This window comes from Manis pentadactyla, chromosome 9 (assembly GCF_030020395.1).
Source record: "Manis pentadactyla isolate mManPen7 chromosome 9, mManPen7.hap1, whole genome shotgun sequence".
In the NCBI taxonomy this organism is placed as follows: Eukaryota; Metazoa; Chordata; class Mammalia; order Pholidota; family Manidae; genus Manis; species Manis pentadactyla.
In genome coordinates, this window is record NC_080027.1 from 48,325,339 (window position 1) to 48,349,084 (window position 23,746).

At 51.9% G+C, this 23,746-nt stretch overlaps 1 protein-coding gene across 2 annotated transcripts in view; it reads left to right on the forward strand.

Annotated features, from left to right (window-relative positions):
• TUB (TUB bipartite transcription factor) overlaps positions 1 to 23,746 on the forward strand; it is an 80,989-nt gene that overhangs the window by 45,288 nt on the left and 11,955 nt on the right. The window contains exons 1-3 of one of the 2 annotated variants that reach the window (XM_057507317.1): positions 13,431 to 13,788; positions 22,949 to 23,000; positions 23,413 to 23,575. In XM_057507317.1, coding sequence (XP_057363300.1) covers positions 13,751 to 13,788; positions 22,949 to 23,000; positions 23,413 to 23,575 — 253 coding nt within the window. In that variant the 5' untranslated portion in view covers positions 13,431 to 13,750. Of the gene's footprint in view, positions 1 to 13,430; positions 13,789 to 22,948; positions 23,001 to 23,412; positions 23,576 to 23,746 lie in introns of those variants that run through there. The other variant, XM_057507316.1, reaches the window with a different exon arrangement.

Genomic DNA, 23,746 nt, shown 5'->3' on the forward strand with positions numbered 1-23,746 from the left:
GGATACAGCTGGGAACAAAACATGGAAAATCCCTGCCCCCAGGGATTTCATGTTCTCCCAGCAGCCACCTTGGCCTCTAATGCAGGCCTTCCCTCCTCTCAGCCTGCGTCTTCCCCTGGGGCCATCTCTCCACCCTCCCTCCCTCAGCCTCAGCCTCGGCCCTCCTCAGGATTCCCTGATTTCCCATCTTTTCCTCTCGCTAAGCCCTATTTGTGCTCTTCCACTCGCCTGGAATATGTTCGCACATCCAAAATGACCTCACAGCGTCCAGCCCCTCTCTCACCAACCCCAGCCCCAGCTCAGAGGGCCAGCTGTTCTGTCATCAGCGCTGTGCCTCTTGTAGAACACTTGCTGTGTCAGGCACACTTCCAAAGGCTTTCACTTATTAAACCTTTACTCTTCACATCCCCAAGAAATAGTTCCAGTTGTTTGCAGATGAGAAAACTGAGGCCAGGATGGCTAAATCAGTAACCCAAGGTCCCCAAAGGCTGTTCTTTTCCTGCCACTGCACGGCCCTGCCCATCCGGTGGGCTCACCTCAGCGGGCCTCCCTGCCCAGCCCCGCCATGGCTCTGGTGCCCAGGCTTCCCTCTTGCTTCCCCACAAACGCTGCTCCAAGGGCTGCCCACCATCTCCTTCATGAGGTGGGTGGGACCATGCCATCCCCGACACCAACAGCCCTGGATTTCCCACTGTTGAGAGATTTGAGACTAAATGCTCGCCCTGGCCCTGAATGACCTCCCCAGACCCTTCTGCCCCCACTCAATCCCTGCTGACAGCTTCCAGCCACCCTACCCCCCTGACACTCTCCTGCCTCCTCTCTTCCTTTACCTTTATTCACCAGCCTCAAATACCACCTGTGCAGCAAAGCCCTGCCTTGCCTCCTGCCAAGCCAGACTCCATTGTCCTCTCCCTTGCACCTCCACAGCTCTGGGCCTTCACCAGCCCAGACCTTTGCTGGGCTGGCCTCACTCTTCCTGGGATTATCGTTTGTTGTATCTGTGTCCATTCGTGTCCTGTCCTCTGCGGCCCTGTGATCTTCACAGGCTTGCACCATGTCTTATTCATTTCCTGGTCCCAGTAAGTAATGGGCCAGGTGCAGAGCGGACATCAATATTGACATGAACAGAGCCAGCCCACAGTGTCACTTGGCAGTTAGGACAGGAAAGGTCTGTCTTTCTGTTCTCCCATCTAGTCCTGCGGTAGAAACTAGAAATGGGGGCTGCTTCCTGGATTGTCAAATCCCAGAATGGCTGAGCAGGAGGGCCGGTAGAGGCTGTCAGCCTCTAAAATCCTGTGTCTCTAAAATGTTGGACTGAGGCCCAGAAAAGGGAAAGACCTAGCCCAAGATCACTCAGCAGTGAGAAGTGGAGGCTACAGTTCAGACCCCCACTTCTGGTCCAGCATACTTTCCTCTTTGCTTGAGTGTTCTATCTTTTCTTTGCTCATCCTCTATATAAACTAGCTGCTGTGGTAACAACAATTACTTGAAATGAAAATCAGCTCACAGTCTCATTCCCTGGAATGTTTCCTTCTCCCATTCCAGATAACCTTATGCATGCTTCACTTCACACCGTTGTCCTCATAATTTGCACTCCCACTTTCTTATTTAATACTCTTTTTTTTTTGTAATTAACATTTACATTAAGTTCTGATAGAGAATGGGGTTAATATTTCTGTGTTGCTTATTTTCTTCCATTGATGTTTCACATGAGATTCATGACTATCACCATGCTGTTTTAGTTGTTGTAGCTTTATAGTATATTTTCATATCTAGTGGGACTGGTCCTCCTCTCATTAACCATCATTATCAGAATTTTAATTGTTTTCTTACCTACTTTTCTTTTTCTTTTGGAATCTTTAAAGGCAGGGAAATAGTTGACCCCACACTGCCCTACTCTTGGGCATTGTCACAGGTCAGTTGCATTGGGCACTCGACTCAACTCTGAAAATGGAAAAGAGGCCCACTGATTGGGTAAAATTGGCAAAAAAGGCAGTAGTGGCACCAGCTCCCAACACACACCTCCCTCACCCCTGTCCCCTATTCTGCCATCCCATTGTATGGCTTTCCCTGACACGAGGAGACCTGGACAGCTTTCTGTGTAGGGTGGGAGATGTGGGGAGCAGGCCTGCCTCCTGTGCCGTCTGCATGTGCACGGCCGAGCCCCACCCCACCCCACCTCCCTGGCCAGGGCCTGACCCTCCTGCAGAGTCTGTCTCCATCTCTGCATCTTTTTGTTTTGGTGGAAGAGTCTGCCTCTCATTGTCCACTCTCCCAAAGTTTTTACCTCAAAACGCCTTACCTCTTGTTAGCCTGTTTACTCCTAAAAATACTCACTTGAGGTACAGAGCAGACTAATCATATCACTCGCTTAACTGCTTTGTGAGACAAAATTTGGGAACACTGTCGATCACCACCAGCCAGCAGGTCAACGTGGTCTCTTTGGCTTTCTTGTCGTGGAACCCATGTGGACAGACCGTCTTTGCCCTCCCTTCCTTGGGTCTCCACCAAAGAGAACCTTAAGAAATCTCTGTACTTTATCAAGTTTTGGAATCCTCTTGGAATTTTACTTTGAACTAAATGACATTTAATTTAGAAAGAATTACAGTCTTTAAAATAGCCTTCTTTTCATGTAGGAAAATATTATTCAAGTTCTTTTTATCAATCTCTTTTGTATTTTATAATTTTCTTCCAGATCACAAATAAATATCAGTATTATTTTAAAACATTTCATACATAGTCCTGCCATTGTGAATGAGATATCTTTGTCATTTTCATTCTCTAAGTGATTATTATTTTATAATAATAATAGAAATGTTATTATTTTCTTTGTTTTTATTATTATCAAATGTACATCACAGTGCTTCAATAGTCCCCCTTCCCCCCACCTGGACCAGCCCACTCTCCTCCCCCTGGTAACCACTTGTTTTGTTTTTATATTCCACAAATAAGTGAAATCATATGGTATTTGTCTTTCTCCGCCTAGCTTATTTCACTGAGCATAATACCCTCTAGCTCCATCCATGTTGTTGTGAATGGTAGGATTTGTTTTTTTCTCATGGCTGAGTAATATTCCATTGTGTATATGTACCACTTCTTCTTTATCCATTCACCTACTGATGGGCACTTAGGCTGCTTCCATAGCTTGGCCATTGCAAACAGTGCAGCAATAAACATAGGGGTGCATATGTCTTTTAAATTTTATTTGCTTTGGGTAAATTCCTAGGACTGGGATTACTGGGTTGACTATTTTCTTTTTATCTTCTTATCTGGTGACTTTATTGAACTTTCTGATTGTAGAGGTTTTCTCATTGATACCCTTAAGTTTTCTCAGGATTCTGGTACCGTGTTTATTATAGTAACATAAAGTATGACTCCTCCTTTCTAATACGGTAGATTACTGACTGTTCACAGCATTGTCCTGGGGAACTGTGGGGTAGCTGGGCGCCCTCCATGCCCACAGAACCACAACCCCATGCTCAGCAGCAGGGCCCGGGGTGGGGAGGCGTGTGGTGGGAGGTAGCTTCCGGACCAAGGAGACAGCATCCATAGTGGTGGAGAAAGCACGGAGACTGGCCTGTCTGGAAGCAGACCAGTGTGTCTGGAGAACAGGAACTTGACTGGCTTTGTAGACAGTTTAAAAACTTTGGTCTGTGAGCAGGGAAGTCAGGGAAAGATTTGAAGCAGCACGTGTAGAGGGAGATTTGCATTATGAAAAGATCACCCTTGCTGCCTTGTGAGAACCTGCTGCAGGGCAGCCAGAGGGAAAAGCTTGCAGATCATTATTTAACAACAGAGGCCTCATAAATCTCCCTACTATGTGCCAGGAACTATTTGGAGTGGTTTATTCATATTAACTATTAAGTCCTCAGGTACTGGTAGTTTCTGGCAGAGCCTGGTTTCAAACCAGCAGGTCTGTCTCCAGAGCCCACACTGAGACCCCGCAGGTTATCACATGCAGGAGATGAAGTAGTTTGGATGAGGGTGGTGGCTTTGGAGATAGTGAGAAGGGGACTAACTAAGGATATTTTTAGGATTTAGTATCAGCAAGACCTGGGGATGAATTGGATATGGGCTAGAGGGCAGACATCAATAACCCAGTTTTTCCATACATTGATGGCCATTTGGAGTTTTTCTGGAGCTTGGTTCGCTTTTCCATATGTGCCTATCCCTCTACTTTTTTCTGTGGGGAGGGAGGGATGGAATTCAGACCCACTCACTGGGGTGACCCTGCACCTCCTGTCTGTCTTCTGCGTGTGTGACTGGGTAAGGGCTGGGTCTCTGCTCAGTATCTTTTGCTTGCAGTGTGAGAGCAAGGTGAGCCTGGTCTGGGTGTTCTCTGCTCTGCCCTCTTGGGGTTTAGGGGCGGGAGCTGAGAAATGCATCCTTTTAATGGAAATTGTCCCATGGAGCCTTAGATAATGGCACTCTAGCAATATTGGGGGTCTTAGACATTAGTCCAACCTCCTCATGTTACAGATTGATATACTGCGGGGGAAAAACCAGGAAGGCACTTGTCTGTGGTCCTATAGGAGTCCTGGCTTAGTCAGGCCTAGAGCTCAGGTTTCTTGAAGTCCAAGATGCTAACAGCCTCTGGATCATTGAGGGTGTCAGGCAACAGCATCAGCGAGTGTTTGGCCACCTGCTCTGGGGGGCCAGGAAAGAGTCCTGTTGTTCTCAGAGCAGAGAGGTGGGCTGGAGCAAAGTGAAGAATAGGTTGGGCTGAGCTGCAGAAATTGGTGTCATAGCTCAGGGAGACCAGGCAGGCTGAGGTGCGCATGTGGGGAGCTGGGACACAATATAGAGACCTGGGGAATTTTGGAGCAATTGGTCAGGAGGCTGGGACAGAGCTGAGGGTGACCTGAGCTAGAGGAACACGCAGTGCCTCCTGAGGCCCATCCACTAGGGACTTGCCTTTCCGCTGGGGACCCCAAAAGTCATTACCAGTGTGGGCCTCTGGGCAGGGCCAACTGGTCAGAATCCAGGGCCTTGTCCCGCTGAGCGGAGGCCCTGCCCCCTTGGCATTATCCCCACCAGCCTCAGGGAGGGGCAGGCTCTGCAGCAGCAGGAAGGGTGCAGAGGAGATGTAGCAGGCAAGTGGGCTGTGCTGCCATCCCGGAATCAGGGAGAGAGTGCACAGAGAGGTCCGAAGCCCCTGGAGTTGGAGAAGGGCAGAGACGGATCCTGCCCCACCCAACACCTCCAGCCCTCAGGCCCTTCCTTCACCTGAGGAAGCCCAGAAGGGGGATAAGCAGCTGTCTCCACTGCCAGAGCCCGGTAGTTGCTGGGACTATCTGTTCTCGCCCTCATCTGTGACAGGCCTAGGCCCCGAGGCACAGGCTTTGGCAGAAGCTGAATAAATCCTTGCTGCTGTGGCCACCCACAGCACTTAGGCTTCCTTTTGTGTAATAGCTCACACTGCTGTGTGGAGCAATCAGTGAGCTAATGCAGGTAAGGCTTAGCACAGTGCCGGCCCTACTGAGGGCTCAGTAGGTGGGAGCTCTAATTGCTAAGTGTTGTCACATCTCAGTGGTGCTCTGGACCTTTGATACAGCAGTCACAGGTTCACATGCCTTCTCTCAGGTCAGCCGCACACAGCCTTGCAGAAGGCAAGACATGCATTGTTCCCACTTATCAGATGAGAAAACTGAGGCAAATCTGGGCGAATGGTCTCTGGCTGCTCAGTGTTACCAGCACAGAGAGGAAAAGACTTCAGCTCTCCTGAGTAGCATGTTTTCACTGCTGTGTTTCTTCTACAAAATACAAGACTTTTATCCTTATTTCATAGTTGAGCAAATTGAATCTTTTGTCTCCTAACAGCCCTGCTATAAAGAGTCAAAATATCAGAGAACTTTAGTGCTGGAAGGTAGCCTTTGAGATCATCCCACCCCTATTTTCATGATGCAAGAGAGGTTACATATTCACTCAAGGTCACACAGCATTAGCAACAGAGTCAGGATTAGAGCCTGGATCTGGGGTTCTTTCTTCTATACCTGTTGCCTCTGTAGATCTTGGAACTTTTACCCCTGTTTCTGAAACAGGGAAACAAGCCAGTGAGGTAAAATAACTTGACTCTAACCCTGTAGAACTATTTTTCAGGACACTTCTTCCTCAGTAACCTGATGCTTTTAGAGTCTGATATTTGTGAACTATCAGCAGCAAAACAGAAGGCCATGGACTGAGAAGATGGTGTGTTGGGGGTAATAAACTTTGCACACAGTTTAAATTGCATTTCAGGGTCTGATTCCTCTTGCAAGAAAGATTGGTTTATGAATTCAGAGTAGGGCTGTTAAAAATGCATTTCACATTTTAAATAACCATGGTTTTCATAGATGACCGGAAAAAACAAGTCAAAAACACAAACACATAGGCTTTTCTGAAAGGTTACAAAATAAAATGTTCCTTGCTGGAGGATATAAAGGCAATGGCTCTCTGTTTGCCAAAGGAGAGGGCTCTGCTAGATAAATCCTGCATTATGAACAAACAAGAGCTCTCTCCCTCTTCTCCTGATCAGTTTAATTCCTTGTTGCTTATCTGCAAATCCAATAATGCTGGTAAAACAAACCCTTCCTGTAGGCTGAGCACAGGGGCCTGGGTGCTCCTCCTCAGCAGCCTTTTCCTATTTATAACCTCAGCCCCTGCCCCTTGGAGAGCTGGGCTTGGAAGCCCTGTCAGGAAGTGGGCAGGAGGACTTGGCTGAGAAGGGAGACTTCCCAATGACAGGGACACTGTGACACTGTGCTTCAGGGACACTGTGCTTCAGCTCAGGGTTACTACCCTTCCCACCCCCCTCCCCAGGGCCTCTGAGCAGGAAAAGCTCAGCAGATGTTCAAAGTGGAGCCAGCAAACAGGGCAGGCAAAGAGCAGGTATTAAGGTTCAGCATCCTTCCTGCACCCCTCCAAGATCATAACCTGTCTCAAAATTGCAGACTCTTCTTATGCATTAGAAATGCATGCATTGGAGTTTGGCCACCAGGATGCCACTTTAGTAATGTATCATATCACAATAGGCAACTAAAGATATTTCAACTGCACAGCTTTAAAAAATATTATTTAATTATTTACCAAATCCACTGTGCACCACAGTGTTTGTTTACTGTCTGTTTCCCCCAGCCTGGAGGGGAGGGGGGGTTGTCTGTGCTGTTTCAGGATCACTAGGTGGTTGCAGGAGCCGAAACCTGGAGTTAAGAGGAAGCCCCAGCACCTGGAGGGAGGCGCCACCTAGAAATGAGCATGTGGTCCTACGGTGGCCTAGGCTGGTGGCACTAGACTGTCTCTCTCACCCCTGGCAACTTTTCATGGCACCATTCATGTGTGTGCCAGCACATGGAGATTCTTTATAGGGCATTACATTTTCCTACGATATTGTATCCCATCCCATAAACCTGTTCCTCTGTCGTCAAAATTTCCCAGTAAAGGATGCTTAATGATCTATTTTGTGAACACAGAATTATTTACTTATCTGAGTCCCAGCTGAGGGACATTTTGTATCCCCCAACTCTTGCCAGTTTTCCCTATTAGAAATAAAGCTATGATGACTAGCTCTGTACATAAACATTTGACTCCGTTGCATATTTCCCTTAGCTGAATTTCTAGAATAGGAATTAATGAGTTAAAGTACTGTGGCTTTCATCATTTGGTTTTCTCTAGAGGAGAGCAGTTAAGCCTGTGGCCTCTAGAATTCCTTGCTGCCCGAGTTCAAATTGAACTCTTTCACTTACTCTCTGTGTGTCTTTGAGCAGGTTATGAAACCTCCTGTCTCTTCACCTATAAAGTGGGGCTAATAGTAGTACCTACCTCATAATATTGTTGTGAGGATTAAATGAGAGAAGATGTGTAACTGTTAGGCTGAGTATGCATGACTCATGAAATGTGATCATAAAGCAAACTTTCTTTTTGTCTCCTGTCGTCTCTTTCATTTTAATTATATGGGGCTTTCCCCCATCTAACCCAAGATGAACTTGAGGGTAAGTCCCATGACTTTTTTGGTCATTTCTAGGTAACCAAAGTCATCCTCTCAGTAATTAATATGTCCTGTCTATTGTAATTTTTAAAATCTGTAAACTTAATAGTTACACCACGTCCTCTTGCCCATCATGGTCTGCCGCAGGCCAGTCGCCTGCAGGAGAGGGTCCAGCTAGCAATTTTGAGCCTTTCCAGGATTCAAGGTGCAGAGAGGGAGGAGAAAGAGCAGAGGAAAGGGGCAGGAAGGTTCTTTGCTCACTAAGACTCAGAGGAGCTGGGGTCACACCCTCTGGGCCCTCTCCCTCATTGGCGTGCTTTTGTGGGTTCTTTGAGGCCTTCCATCACTGGGGTGTCTCCCCAAGTGCTGCTTGTTTGATGTGAGCAATCCTTTCTCCCGTAGCTCCATAGGAACACTACAGTTCCTCTCTCAGACCCTGGGAAACCTGGGCTCAGCCTCAACCCTTGTCACCTGCCCCCATGAGGGGCCCTCATGGCCAGGATCTAAGACAGTCACACCTGGCCCTCACACTGGGACCCACACTGGTTCACAGGGAAGGCTCATGTAGCCTTGATCCCACAAACCTGGGAGCACAGGCTGGCCCTAAAGCAGCAGCACCCTCTCAGCCATCAGGGCAGCCAGCTGCCACCTGCTCTTTGGATTTGCCCATGCCCATGCCCGCAAGGCCATTGGGGTCACATACTAAGCTCTCCTAGGGGTCTCCAGGAAGTCCTACTCTCCAGATTTGAGTCAAAGGCCAAAGCGCCCTTCTCCTCTCCCCCTTAGGGCTCACTGGATCCTGTTGGCTCTCTCTAAAATTCCCCTTAAACTTCCTACAGCCCTTTCCCCAGACTTTCTCTCACACATTTTGTGTACTAGAGATGGGTGCTGGCTAATGGTACAGACCCAGGTTTTCACCATCTCTGTTTCAAGTCCCGTTTGATGGCCTCCCACCTCACTTTGGAATGTGATGCTAACTCAGAGCCTCAACTGGAAAGTTTCATTTCATCATCCTATTTCCCGCATTTGCTTCGGTGAAATACGCAGAGGAGTGCCTCCATAGAGCTTGCACACAACAAAGGATGGCCATGCATGGCCCAGCCTTACAGGCTCTCCACTCACATTCACTTCATCACCATTATATTTGGTTTATTCGTAGTACCTTGTTTTATGCTTTACAAGTTTTATGCTTCCTTTAAACTGCCCTTGTTGTTGTTGTTGTTGTCTTTGTTGTGGAGATTTTTATGTGCTATTATCTTCTGCAGTGGTTTGGAAAATAGACATATTATTTTTAATTCTGCTAGTGGTTACCCTACATTTTTTCAAATACTTCAGTAAGCCTGTTCATCTCACTTTAACCATGTATAATGGGGCAATGGTCTTTGTATATTCTTTGTTATCTAAATGGGCATTTCAGAGGGCACTGTCTGGCTGCCCACACTTATGCTACCATCTTGCCATGAGTCTACCCAACAGCTTCGAACAGGCACTGGGCTCTGGCTGAGGGCCCACTCATCTCTGTGCTGGACCTTCCCATTAGCCAGCTAGCAGCTTTCAATGCCTCTGACCTTGTCTCCCTCTGTCCTCCATTTTGCTCCCAATTATGTCATTCCAAAAGGTACATCCGGGCAGGTTACTCTTGGCTTAAAACCCTGTAGCGGTTCCCTGTTGATTACAGTGTACATCTGAACTCCCTAGCGAGGGGTGTTCAAGGTGCCACATGATGTGGCCCTACCTTAGGTCCTTCTGCCACACTCACACTCACCTACACGCCACTACACTGGTCTGCACCTTGATTCTCAAGTGCACTGGTCACACATTCTCATATCCCCATGCCCTCGCTCAGGGCATCCTCTGTCTGGAATGGCCATTCCTAGAATCTCATAGCTGTTAAGCTTCTCCTTCCTTTCTTATCAGTCTACCAAAATCCTCCTCATCCTTCAGGGCCCAACTCACTGTCTCCTATCTCATTGTCCTAACCTGACTTTCCCTCCCTCCAGTACCGTGGGGTCGCCCCTCCTCTGGGTCCCCAACCCCAGCACTTTGTACACCTGTACTGTCTCGCCAGCACCTTGGTGCTTCCCATCTCTCCTGCTTGACCGAAAGCCCCCGGAGAACAGGACAGAGCCAGATGCCCACCAAAACCCACATGGATCTTTAGGCCCAGTCAGAGCTAGTCAGTGTTTGATTGATTTGAACTGCCTTCCTCAGACCTCAGGGATGCAGCACCAGGCTACTTAGGCAGGTCCCTTGGGACTCGCTACCCAATCTGAATAGATACTCATTTATTATTCACAACTTTTGCTTCCAAAATTGACTAGCAGTGGCCCACACTCAATAAAACTATTAAATTAGAAATAGAAAATCGAAGACTCCACATGGAAGTGGCATAGTGTGAAACTGCTAACCTTCCTTGGGTGAACAAGTCTTGCTGAAGGGAACTTGCGCTGGGGTCCTACTGCTGAGGTGGCAGGTGTGAGGGTCTCTTACGGGCTGCTTCAGTCCCCATGCTTTCCTTCATCCCCCTCACAAACCATGGCCGTGTTTGAAAATGCCTAAAATGCAACAAGCAGAATGAATTCACAGCAAATATCTCATCCTTGCAAGATTAGGACAAGTGGTGAAGAGGTGGGATGGGTTTGTTCTGTATACGTTTCAGTAGAGATAACCTTGTTCCTGGAGCTAAGTCTGAAAAGTTCAGGCGCCTCCTCAAGGGCCACCGTGCTGCACAGTTGTATTTTAACCACTGCCTCCAACAATATTCCTCACTTGGCTTCCTGGAGTGGCTTTTCGATGGAAGCAAAGAGCATTTGCTTAAAATGTCACTCAGAGAAGCCATTTGAGTAGGAAAACCCATCACCGGTTCTGATTTGAATGAACACTTACCCTTAGAACTCACAGAAGCACATACTTAAATACTCCCCAAACACACACACTAACATACCATCCAACAAATATTGGTGTGCAGACCAGTCCATACTGCAGGATACCTTGCACACACACAATCATGTACACTGGCACACGGTCTCACAGGCTCCCACACATCAATCACATGCACACGCACAGCCTCCACAAGGAGAGACATGGGGAATCACCTTATTTCTGCACCTCACACTGCCTCCAGATTTTACTCTCTTAGGGCAGAACTTAAAGTGTCTGTTTAATAGATTCAATTACTCCAGGCTCCTGAGACCTTCCAACTCGATTCTGATTGCTTTTAGGTGTCAGATAATTTGGGAATAAAGGGGAAAACAGCGTCAAATTTTTGAAGGAAAATTCTCCTAGCTCCAGTCATCCCTGAAGTGGTAGCTGTTGATTGCAGCTTTGGGTGGCGGGGTGTCTTCAGAGCGGGATGGCCTCTTGCTCCTAATTAGGGCTCTTTCCACCCGTCCTGATGGACAGAGGCCCTTGGGTAGTGCTTTGCTGTGCTGCCTTGGCCTCCAAGCAGGGACTGGTCCCTTTCTGCTGCCCTTCTTGGGAACCTGATGGGTGAAACTGAGGTCCGTGCCAAGTGTCCCAGCAAGCAAGGAAACAGCCCTACTTTCTGTCCCCTGCACCTCACTCTGGGGTGATTTATTTTGCCTTCTGTCTCCAGTGACAGTGATGGCTCTTGGAAGCTGGTAATCAGGGGTCACAGCCTTCAGAAAGTGTTGATGCTGTGCCTGACAGAGGTGGATCTGATCTCTCCTGCACTCCAGAAGCCTGGAGAGAGGGGCTGGGTGTGTGTGTGTACATGAACACCACCTGAACTCTGATAGGCAGAAAGCAGGCTCAGGGCAAGAGCACTGGACCCAGGCTGCTTGTGTGTGAATCCTGGCTTCACCGTTGAACAGCTGAGTGACCTTGGGCAAGATCTTAGCCTTCTCTGTGCCACAGTTTCTTCTACTGTAAAGTAGGTATGATAACAGCACCTACCTCCTATGGTAGCTCTGTGGATGCAATGAGTAACAGTATAAAGATAGTACCTGACATTCAGTAAATGCTCCAGATATCTTGGTTACTGTTTTTATAGCCCATGGCAAGGTAAGGCCAGGCTGAAAAGCTGGGAGAGCCCTGGAGTGGGGAGCTCTGGCTGTGGACTCAGGGGAGCAGGATGGGGCCCTCCCTCAGCACAGCTGGCTGTTCTCACACTCTCCCACCCAGTGGTGCAGTCATGAGGGCCTATTTGGCATAGAGGATCCCCACATGGACACTCTTCTGGCTTGGTGGGGGGTTGGGGGGCACTGCTGAATCCAGGGTGCACATGAGGATGCCCATATATAGTGTGGAGGCTGCGCCCCTCAGCCAATCGGTCCCTGATCAGTGGGCCTCTCCTCGCCTTGGCCAGCCCTGCTGCTGCAGATTGGCCATTCTTCACCTCAGCATGCCAAGCCTTGCTTTGAAGTTGGTGCTCAGAGACGGTAAGATCACCGCTGTTGAGAGGTTTTTGCTTGCCTTCAAGTGCGGCCCCCAGAAAGGGTTTTGGAGGATGGAGACCCTGGTTCCATTTCAGTTCCACTGCTTCCTAGCTTTAGGTCCTTAGGCATGTTAACATTCCCGAGGCTTTATGCTCTGGGAAATACGGATAAAATACTTGCCTCTCAAGGCCATTGTGGAAATTAGTATAAATTTATAAGGGCTGGGAAGTCAATAGACAGTAAACGTTACCCTTTTCTTGACTGCTGTAACTGAGCGGGGAAGGACTCCACTGCTGTTGTTACGGAAAATACTGGAAAACCTGGACTGGATCACTGATGCAAGAACCAAGCGGCACTCGTAGGTCTTGGAGTGCTGAGGTTTATTAACACTGGCGGGTACAGAGGGGAGTAATCCCCAAGGTCTGAGCCCCAAAGGCAAAGGGAGCAATATATATCTTTCTGCTTCCGTATCTGCAACATTCCTACGTGCACAGTAAGCGAGCAAGGAAGGGGGGGGTGAGTTTAGGGAGTGGGTGCCTGGCAGAGCGGGGAGTTAAGGGAGTGTTTTGTGTGAGCAAACAGCTCATCTTTACTAATGCCAAAAACAGGAGGTCCGACGGGAGGTATTGGAGGACGGGCGTGGGCGTGGGGGAGGAACTTGTGAGGACTCGGGTGCGCTGGGAGTGGGCAGGCTAGACTCCACGCTTGGGTCCCCAAGGTTCCCCAGGACCTCTTTTGGTCTTTTCTAGCATCATCCCCTTCCTGCGCAAAAGGATTCCACCCCCGTCCCCCACTTCTCCCCCCAATCCGAGCAGCGGTTTCCCATCCCTCAGTGGAGATAGGTAGGCCCGGCAGGTAGGAAGGTGTCCGAATTTATCCCCGTTTCACAGAGAAGAAACTGAGGCTGGAGGTCTGGGGACCCGCCCAGACGCAGCGCTGCTATTAGCCCAAGGTGGGCGCGGGCGCAGTCACGTGTGCGGAGCCTGGATCCGGCGGTTCCCAGGAAGGGGGCGCCCGAGCGGGCCTGGGGTGGGTCTCCGCTGGGGGGCGGGGCGAGAGGAGGGGCGTGCCGCCGCCGCCACGCAGCGCTCCGGCCCTGGGCGCGGGACCCAGTCCCTCCGGCGGCGCCGGGCGGTGCGGGCCGGCCCCTCCGCCTCCACGCGCGCGCGCTCCGCCGCTTCGCCCATCGCGCCGTGCCGCGCCGCGCCGGCAGCCTCTCTCCGAGCCCGCGGCCGGGACTCTGGCGTGCAGCGCGGGCCTCGGCGGGGCCCGGCGCCCCGGTCCGGGAGGATGCGGCCCGCGGCGGCCCGGGAGCTGAGCAGGGCCCCCGAGCCGGCCCCCGCGGGCCCCGGCTTTTGGAGCCGCAGACGCCGCCCCGCCCCTGAGAGACATGACTTCCAAGCCGCATTCCGACTGGATTCCCTACAGGTACGCGGGCGCCGGCCCCCGGCTTCTCTTCACCTCAGGGGCGCGGGTCCGGCCACCACCCTCCAACGCTCAGGTCTGGGGCAGGGTCGAGGACTCCGGGCCAGGGGCGCTCACCACCCTGAACTCAGGGCGCCGGGCTGGCTGGGGACCCCGGGCCGGGCTACAGGGCACCCGACTCGCCCAACAAGGGACATGGGTAGGAGGCTCAAGGCCTTCCTACTCCCACTTTGGGGGCCCGGGAGGACTGAACCCGAGAGACCTGCCCCACGTGTTATCGGCGGGGCTTGCTGAAAGGGGCCAGTGCCGGCCTTGGAGGGTCCCGCAGTGCCATGTGGCCGCCTGGGGAGACAGCGCACATTGCCATGAACCCTCTCTTCGGCCCAGCACACAGGGTCACAAGCCAGCGTAGTGGGGTACAGACACTCATATATCTGCGGGCCTGCACCCACAGGACGTGGGCGCATTGGGCCAAAGACTTGCTGCTGGTCAGCTCACACAAAGTATGAATTCCTGGAGCCAGTTACTCTGAACGAAAAGCCAGGCTGCTCATGTACGCATGAGTTACAGATCCCTGCGCGCGCACGCACGTTCTTGGGCTCACACAGGTGCACTCCTACATAACTGCATATATACATCCTATATTTGGAGAATACCTGACACCTGCTACCCACTTACAAGTACTGCTCATATCTTTCAGAGACTCAGAAATCCACCTGCTCACATGTCTATACCTGGACACACAGTAGCTTATGTACACAGGACTGCCTGTACATGCACAAGAGTGAAGAACCCAGGCACACTCAGGGAAGCACTGCCACTCTGTGTTCTCAAACACCGTGGTCCCAGGAACAGCTGGGCTTTCCCACCTGTGTGGAGGTCGGGGTTGGGGGTTGGGTGGTGGAGGGTGGGGTGTCCCAGGGCTTCACACAGGTACAAGGCCTTTCCCCATCTACTCTACTCCATTCTCTCCATAACTGCTGAAAAGGAGCTCATTGCCATGGCAGTGTTAGATCCTTGGCTACCCATTGGCTCCTTCGTTGCCATGGACTACGGGGCTGTCTCTAGGCCTCCTGGAGAGGCATGTGTGTAAAGGGTGCTGGACTGTTAAGTCCCACTGTGTTTTGCTGGTCCAGGTGCACGTGCCTGTGGGTGGCAGGAACAGACCCTAGGACCTACCTTGTAACACAGCCAGCTCTTGGGAAGGGACCTGATTCCAGTCCCTGGTAGAAAATCTGACAGCTCTTCTCCGAGTCTGTCCAGATAGCATTCAAAATGGAAACCAGCTGAAACCGCCTGAGGCTTGTGAAAAGCAGATCCTTCCGCAGACAAGCACCTGCCACTGGCCTGGGGATTCAGGGTTCTGATGAGAATTGTCTCTAATTTCAGCTCCTTTGGGGGTTTTCAGGGCTTCCCAGACTGAATTTGTGGGTGCCCCTCTTGCCTCACACACGTGAGTCACCCATAGGGTTTCCTGCAGATATATGCAGTCATACTTCAGAGTGTCACATACACCAGGGGGATTTTCCCATCGGGATGGGGCTGTGCTGACTCAGAAGAGCACAGGGCATCCAGGCTGGGGAACAGGTATCTTTTGGAGTGTCCTGGCTTTCTTGACATGGGGACTGAAGACTGTAGAAAAAAGTGCAGCCCCACAAAGTACCATTAATCTCTTCTAGCCACCCAGCAGAGGTACCTGGGTAGTGCCTGTGGGGAGAGTGGCCTCTAGTGCTGTGAAAGGACCTGTATGAGGATGCAGGTGGCAGGGCGGTGGCCACAGTCTAACTTGGGGGAGAGAAGAGCAGCACATGTGGCTGTGGATATGATGACATGTTTAGGATCTGGCAGTCTGGAGGCCAGGCCAGGTCATGGTTCAAGGAAGCCTCCCCCAAGAGCCAAGGACAAAGCAACTTGGGGAGTGTGTGCACAGGTCTTAAGAGAAAGTCCACCTCAAACTAGGGAGGGGTCCTTCTGCCTTTGGGAGAGGGGGCTTAGGGAGGTGAGGCTGTCTCTGGGAAATCCTCCAAGGAGTGGTTCAGTACTTGCTCCAGCCTAGACCCAACCACTCCATCCTCCCATTCCTCTCTTGGGCACTCAGAGTACAGAATCTTGCCTCTGGAAGACTGGCCCTGGGGAGCAGCTTGGCACCTTTGTGGCCCTGCCCTGCTTTACTGTCCCGTCACTCTGTCACCCTGCCTTTTTGTTTGTCTAGCTGGGGACAGGCTGTAGTCAAAAGTTGCTGGAATCTCTCCTGCCTTGCTGGGGTCTTCCTGTGCATGCACTAAACCTGGGAGAGCACTGGGCTTGGGGTGTAGACTTCCAGAATGGGGTGACCTGGGTGGAGATGAGGAGGTGCAGATTGCCTTTTGCATTAACTGGGCTGCTGATTGCAGTAAAAGCCACAAGTCTGTCTAATCGCAGAAAAAACTGGGGCAGAAGACAGACAAGGCAGTTTACTTGCAGCTGAGGGGGATGGGCCTGTGTTCCTGATTTGCTGTGAGGTTTCCCTAATGTTACAGCATGCCAGAACTGGAATGTGTCATTAGGTTTGGGGGAGAGAAGTCAATCGATTTCTTGTTAGCACTCCAGGTGGGGGTTTTACTCCCTGTGATGTGGTTGCACCTGCTTTCCCTGGGCCTGGATCCTTTTCTTTGAAGCAATGACAGTTGGTGATAATCTTCTTAAGAGTAATTGTGGCTCAGTGTGTAATGATCATGGATTAATCTCATATTCTGACTTAGAAGGGAGCCATTTAGTTTACAGAGTTTAACAATCGCAATGATTTTTTGCCTTTTTTTTCTATTGCTCCTAATAATTTCCATTTCTGCCATTTTCTCTTCACCTGTGTTCTTGAGGAGCATGTATTAAATGCCCCTAGTTCATGAGTTTATAACCTTTTTGAGTTGTAGTGGAGCAGTGAGAGTCAGGCATATTGGAGGACCATGCTGCATGGGAGTGATGGCCAGCCCTGTCCTCAGTGCTGTCTGCATGGGCCTGTGGCCATTGCCTTCCTCCCCAAACCGTGAACTCGCGGAGAGCAGGGGCCTCATCTGATCTTTGGCTGTGTGCCTAGTATAACCCAGCGCAGACAAGATGCCTGCTGCTTTGAACCAACGCAGCATCCCCAGGTAGCTTTTACTTCCTGTCTTTTGGGGCCCCTCACCTGGGTTCTCAGCACACCTAAGGGATGCAGGACTCCCCTCAAACTGAGGCTTTGTGGAGTACTGCTGGAAAAGCACAGCTCTAGGTCAGAGAAGACGACTCTCAGGCTGGAAGGGCCCTTCCAGGCTGTCCAATCCTCTGTGTGGATACTGTAGCATTCCTGCGACCAGCCTTCAATTGCATGGCTGTGACTCCAAGTTCTTCCTTAGGCTGAGCTTTTACATGTCTCTGGGTTTCCCTCCTCTTGGTCCTTGTTAGGCAGGATCCTCCTGCCACTTCCTCAGCTTTCTGGAGGAGCAGATGACTACTGATTATGCAAGACTCTGGACTCTTTCAGTTATGCCTCTGGGGAGCCTCAGAGGCACCCTGGGCACTGTGGCCCACCCCTGCCTTTCTGGCACTAGGGGGGGAGGAGCAGAACCTTGGCTGCCAGATCCATGGTGGATCCCTCTCCACTCCTACCCCAGAACCCCTTAGGGACTCTTCCTGCTGCTGCCTGGGGTACAGGAGCAGGAAGCACAAGGTTGACAGGATTCAGGGAGCAGGCACCCCATGCATGCCCTCATGTTGGTCTCTGCCCTCGCCAGCTCGGGTCCTGCAGCTGCATGTGGTGTCCTCGGTGTGGCCTGTCCAACACCAAGCAGAGTGAGGCTCTTCTTCCCTGGCTCTGGACCTCTGCTCCTGTTGCCTGCCCTTGAGCCTGAACATCCTACGGGTTGGCTTTGACTCACTGACAGTCATCCTGAGACCTCTGTTAACAAAACCCAAAATCTCTCAACTGGCCAATGTCAAGCCCTGTCTCCTCCATTCTGCCTGTGTCAGGAGGACCGGGTTTTGGACCCATATATAAGACCTGACCTTCTGCTGTGAGGTTTTCATTTGTTACACTGATGGCCAGCTTTCCAAGGTCTTCTGAATTCATACCGTCTTCACAGTTTCTCTCTCTCTCCTTTGTGTCACCTGTAAGTTGGCTGAGAAGCCTGTGTTGTCTTCAGGTCACTGATAAACATGCTAACCAAGAGAACCACCATGCTAGAAACCTTCTTTGACTGCAGCATGACCCTGTTGCAAAAACTTTGGACTGTTTGTCTAATTGCTGTAGTTGCTTGCCATTTAGAGGCTTCATCTTGCCCACAGTTACCCGTGGTGGTCCCTGTAATCCCACGTGGAAATTTGGCTGTGCTGTTGTCTTGCCAATGGATTTCAGCCCTGGACAAGTTCTATGGATTCAGTGAGACCAAAGAAATGACAGTGGAACGTTCTTGGGATGAAAGGGTTTAAACCCAACTTTATTCCCATGGTGGCAGGTCGATCACTAGAATCCTGTCCACTCAGCGCAAGTCTGCATGCAGCAAGCCGGTCTCTGCCTCTGGGCCTCTCCGCCCCTGCAGCTGTCTCAGTTTCTGTTCTCAGTGCTGCCGCCACTCCAGTCTCTGCTCTCCTACAGCTGTGAGGCCATGCCACCGTGTTACCCAGAGCACTGGGTGCAGCTCTTTATATAGAGTCAATAACGATGTATTGCCCATAAATGTGTAGTGAGCCAGCCAACCAGGGCCAGGTGAGAATCGTAGCCATAGGAACCTTCACTTTATCCACAACTGTCTTCCCATTTTTTCTAATAAACCTGGGCACATGGGCCCTAACTTGCTGGTGAACTTGGGCTTCCTGCTAGTGATCACCATGTCTTCTAGTTATTTAAGCCAACCCTGGAGCTATTCAGTTAACCCCTTCTACAGTCTTAACTGGGGCCTGTGTTAGACTCACTGATCTGGAGACCCATCTAAACATAGGACTGTTATTTGCTTACTTCCAGCCTCAAAGCAACTCCCCAATTTTTTTTTGTTCTTAAGAGATCACTAGCTGTGGCTCATGGTCTCCATTTGCATGGCTGAGCATTAGGGTCACCTGTTAACAGGCTTTAAAAGAGTGAGGTGAGGGATTGATTCTGGGGCAACTTCCTAGGAGTCCTGACTTACCCAGTCAGGGCTGAGGGTCCCTAGCAATTTTGATGCACCTGGTAAGTTTGGGATCCAGTTGCTGACATGGAGATAGCCCCTCCTGGCAGGCTGGGACTCTTGCAAGCAGCATCTTCTTCCTTCTGAAGCTGCCTCTGTTTCCACCTGCCACTGTTTTTTTCTAAGCAGCTACTAGGTGACAGAAGCCACAGATCTAGATGTATGGGGAGGAGGAGCTGGCACTGGGCACAGGGTAGTCTTTCCACCCCAGACAGCCCACTTCCCTGATTTCCTGGTTCCAGCAGGGGCAGCTTCCATTGTGACCTCACGGAGTGTAGATCTGTCCCTAAGTCGGCCTGGTCCCCAGGCCCCTGGTCAGCTCTGGTGGATTAGCTGGAGCTTGCAGGGTGGAGACCCTGCTTCCTAAATGTGTGGGCCATGTCTAGTTTTCCCAGCCCATGGGAGAAGGGTCCCTGCCCTCGTTTGTTGTCAAGCCTGGTTCACTCTTCAGGCATCTGTAGGGGGCCTCAGGGGAGGCGGGGGCATATGGAGGGGCTGTCTCCCCAGAGGTGGAGGTGCCGTCTCATTCACTGTGGGCAAAGAGAATGGATTGGTGGACACAGACTGGGTTTCTCTGACCTTCATGAACCTCTGTGGTCCAGAGGCGACTGTAATGAAGGAGCACCAGGGTCAGCTGGAGATCCATCCATCAGTGCCCTGTGTCCTGTCCACATCTCCTGGCAGGGCTGCAGCTGGCAGCCTGGGCTTGGCAGGAATTCCAAATTGGAGCTCAAGTTGTTAAAAAGTCATTACTGTCTCCTCTCCTGTTATCGTTTTGTGCTGCCTAGAACAGTGCCCATCAGAAAGGCGCAGGCTGGGGAGTGCTGGTGAGAAAGAAAATAACTGGGAAATTGCTGTGGAAGGAGCTGAGAAGGCCGGCCCATCTGGGGCGGGGAGTGGGGACTGGGCCTGAGGAGGTGAGAGCATCCCTTCTTCTGCCTGTGGAGATGGCCATCATTGTTCGCATTGTTGCCACAGCAGCTGCTGTTTGCAGGGGATTCTTTGTTATTCGCAAGAGACAGAAGTGGGTTCCAGATGCATTGTTGTTAGGCAGAAGCACCCATCCTCACCCAGTACAAGCAGGAGCCTGCTTTTCTCCACCCATCCTGCCCACTCTGAGAGCCTTCTTGTTTAGGTCGATTCATTGCTGGCCCTCCTGGGAGGGTCTTGCTCAGCCAGCTCGGTCTCTTTCACTAGGCCCATGTTGCTTCTCTCAGCTGCCGCCTCCGGCTTGCATGCCGCAGTCCTCCAGCCGCTCCAACATGCCTGGTGGTGAGAGAGGTGGCAGGCAGCTCTCTAGGCACTTCAGGGTATCCGAGTTCCTGAATCTCTTCAGAAGCCTAGCCCTTGTATTCATCCATCTTTCTCTGAAGGCTGGTGTTTAAGTCCATCCTACCGATAATCTTACCTGGTAACCAGCGCTACTAAAGCCTGTGGCTCTTGGTCATTCTCCCCAACAGAAGTAGAGACTGAGGAAAAAGAAATGTTTACATGGAAAGCAGCCTCCTTCCCCAGGCATGACTGTGTGGAAAGTCCGTGGCAGTGGGGCAGTGGACGGTGAGGACACCTTTTGTCAGTCGGGCAGCCACTGTGACCCAGAAGTTCCAGAGGAGGCTTTGCTGATGCAGGCCTACGTCTCAGCTGGATGTCCTCTTTCCCAAATGAGTCTAGATATTAGTGTCAGCACCATGGAGCCATCTTCCTTGTCCTGCTCAGCCAAGCCCAGCGCCAGGGATGACCCAGCTGACTGCCCTGGCCCTGCCCTGTGAACGAGTGGCTTGTGTCATCCCAGTAGCCGTGGACAATCTTCTGGCAGGAAGGGAAGCCAGCACCGTCTTGTGGAGGTGACACAGGTTCCTCTGGCCAGGTCACTAGCACGTGCCTGAGATGAAGGCTGCCCTGTGCATGCCCGGGCAGAGAGCTTGGCAAGCAGAGCACAGTTGGATTTCAGGCCCTGTTGCTCCTGTTAGCCACGCAGAGCCCAGACCGCAGCTTTTATCCTGGAAACTGTGAATGAGCGTGCACTGCTCATGCCTCAGACCAGGGTGGACAGTGGGGTTTGCAGGCTGAGCCTCTGAAGTCTGCGTGGGCAGGTGCTTTGCCCTCGTGTTGCTCAGTCAGGCCATCCACTTAGGGTGGATGGGTCGTGGCCTCTCAGACCTGGCAGGGCTCCCGGACATCTCCTCACCCTAGTACCTTCACCCTTTCTTCAGAACTCCTGCTGCCATCCACCGGCCTGTCACGCATGCTTTCTGTGATGGGGCACTCACTGTCCCAGCCAGCTTGAATTCTTAGGAGCTGGTTCACTGTCCTCTGCTCCTGGTGATGCCCTCAGGGAGTCCCATGCGGTGGTGTGCTCTTAGGCAGGTGGGCTATTTTAGGCAGACTGAGGCCTTGACTTAGAAGCCTGTCTGTTGAGTAGTTCTTTCCTGTGCTCTGGCAGTGGAGGGTTTGGTGAATGAGGCTGTTCTGTGCACAGCCCCAGAACACAACTGGGGCTCCCCTTGAGTGCAGAGCAGCCCACGGGTATAGAGAAAGGCCTCCCCAGATGTCAAGAAGGAAGGACAGCTGCTGATTAAAAATATGTAGAGTCGTCGTAGATGGTGGTCAGACAGGTGATGCCAGAGGTGGGTTGGGGGGCTGTCTGTAGTCCTTGGATTTCCTGCCCGCCTCTGGCTAGCTCTCCCAGCACATGAAGACACAAGTAGTTTGGATGAGCTGAAGGACATTTCAGGTCAAGGACTGTTCCAGCTAGAAAGGGCCACTGCTGTCAGGAGGAGGTAGAAGTGGCTTTCACTTGTCTTCAGGGTGATTTGACTTCATCCTTTCCCCTGCACACAAGCACACGCACCTCTCACACAGGGGTTTGCATGCAGATGTACCCAGGTCTGTGCTTACACACACCTGTAGATGCACACACACACACTGGGGCTCCTCCCTTGTGTGCTCATGCATAAGACATACTTACGGCATCATGGACACACCTAATGCCCTGGGGACTGCCTGTGCAGGTGTGCACACACAGGTCTAGAGGCAGGCCCAACGCCACTGGGCCAGGGCTGCCTGTGGGTGCCCGGGACTCAGGTCCTTGGGCTGCCGTCCCACCCCACGCAGCTGTCCTGACCTTGGCTTTTCTAGAATTTGGATCTAGGTCTCTTGGGCTGAAAAGAAAGCTAAATGGTTGCAGCTGCTTGTTCATGCTCTGCCTCCCTGGGAGTGAGCTAGTCTGTGTGAGATGATACTACCCAGCCCAAGACCAAAGGGACTCAAGGATTGGATGCTCTGGTGCCATCTGCGGCCAGGGAAGTGTCCTGGGGGTGGTTGATGGTCTGTGTCTGCCCTGCAGCTTCCCCACCCAGCCCTAGCCCTGCCCTGAGGCACTGCGTGGTCTCTTGCTTCACTCTCCCAAACGAGGGCACCCTCAACCCTCCTTAAGTGGGGAAGTGGAGTGGACCTTGTCAGCACTTCCACTCTGACACCTGGAGAGATGGGAGTTTGCTTTGAACAGATAGGGAAAGAGCTGCCCCAGAGGACCCAGCCACCTCCAGAAAGGATGGGAGGATGGAGAGCAGAAGCTGGTAAAGTCTGGGAAGAGCTGGAGGGTGCAAGCCCCTGGGTCTGAAGTCCAGCCTTGGGCCTGGCTTGTGCCTTATGCCTCTGGACAGGTTTCCCTGATCTCAGTCAGGCTTGGTCCTGCTCATGGGTGCAGGGAAAGTCTCCTCCTGTACTTACTGGGGCCAGGATGGCTGGGAAGTCCTTGGAGCCGCAGGGATCCCAGCGGGAGATAAGCCCCCAAAGTGGCAGAAATGTGGCTGACACCTTTTTGTCTCTGGCTGGTTCCCAGAGAGTAGCTCCACCCTTCCTCCCTCTCCCATGTACCTGGGGACCATGAAGGGCTCTACAGAGCACAGATGTGCTGGGGGGTGGGCTTGTTGTCCTGTCCTGGCACTTGGGCAGGCCCTGAGTGCCCCTCTCTCCCTTTGCAGTGTCTTAGATGATGAGGGCAGCAACCTGAGGCAGCAGAAGCTTGACCGGCAGGTGGGTCTGGCTGGGGCCGGGTGGAAGGGCAGTCAGCACTTGCCATGTGTGCAGAGGGGGAGGGCTGTCCCCCTTCCTGGGGTGATCCTGCCTGGTGGGGAGAGGGGGCCCTCCCAGAAGAAGAGGGGTGAGCTCTCTCCTTTGCAGCTCAGCATTAGCACTGCCCCAGTTGTGGGACTTCTGCCCAGCAGGCAAGCTAGGATGGCTGCATTTGGAGGCTGGACATCTGTGCTGTAATCCTGCCAGGGCAGCCACATGGGCTAAGTTTTGCCTCCTTTTCCTGGACCCCAAGTCTTGGAGTGCCAAGGACATGAGATCTTGGCCTAGAGTGGGCTGTGGACCCCATTGCAACCTCTAGAACCTAGCTGAGCAAGGAAGGCCCACCAGCCTCTGCTTTTCCGTGCCTCTGTAGCGGGCCCTGCTGGAGCAGAAGCAGAAGAAGAAGCGCCAGGAGCCCCTGATGGTGCAGGCCAATGCCGACGGGCGGCCCCGGAGCCGGCGGGCACGGCAGTCGGAGGAGCAGGCCCCCCTGGTGGAGTCCTGCCTCAGCAGCAGTGGCAGTGCCAGCTACCAAGGTACACGCCGCCCTCGGGACAGCTAGCCTGGGGGGCTCCGTGCTGTGGTGTCACACCCTGGCGCTGCTCCAAGGAGCCAGTCCGGGGTTCCCTGCTTACCTGGGCTGGCGAGGGGTGCACACTGTCAGTGTTCCCAGGCTGGGTGTGGCTCCCAGCCCAGGAAGACAGCTG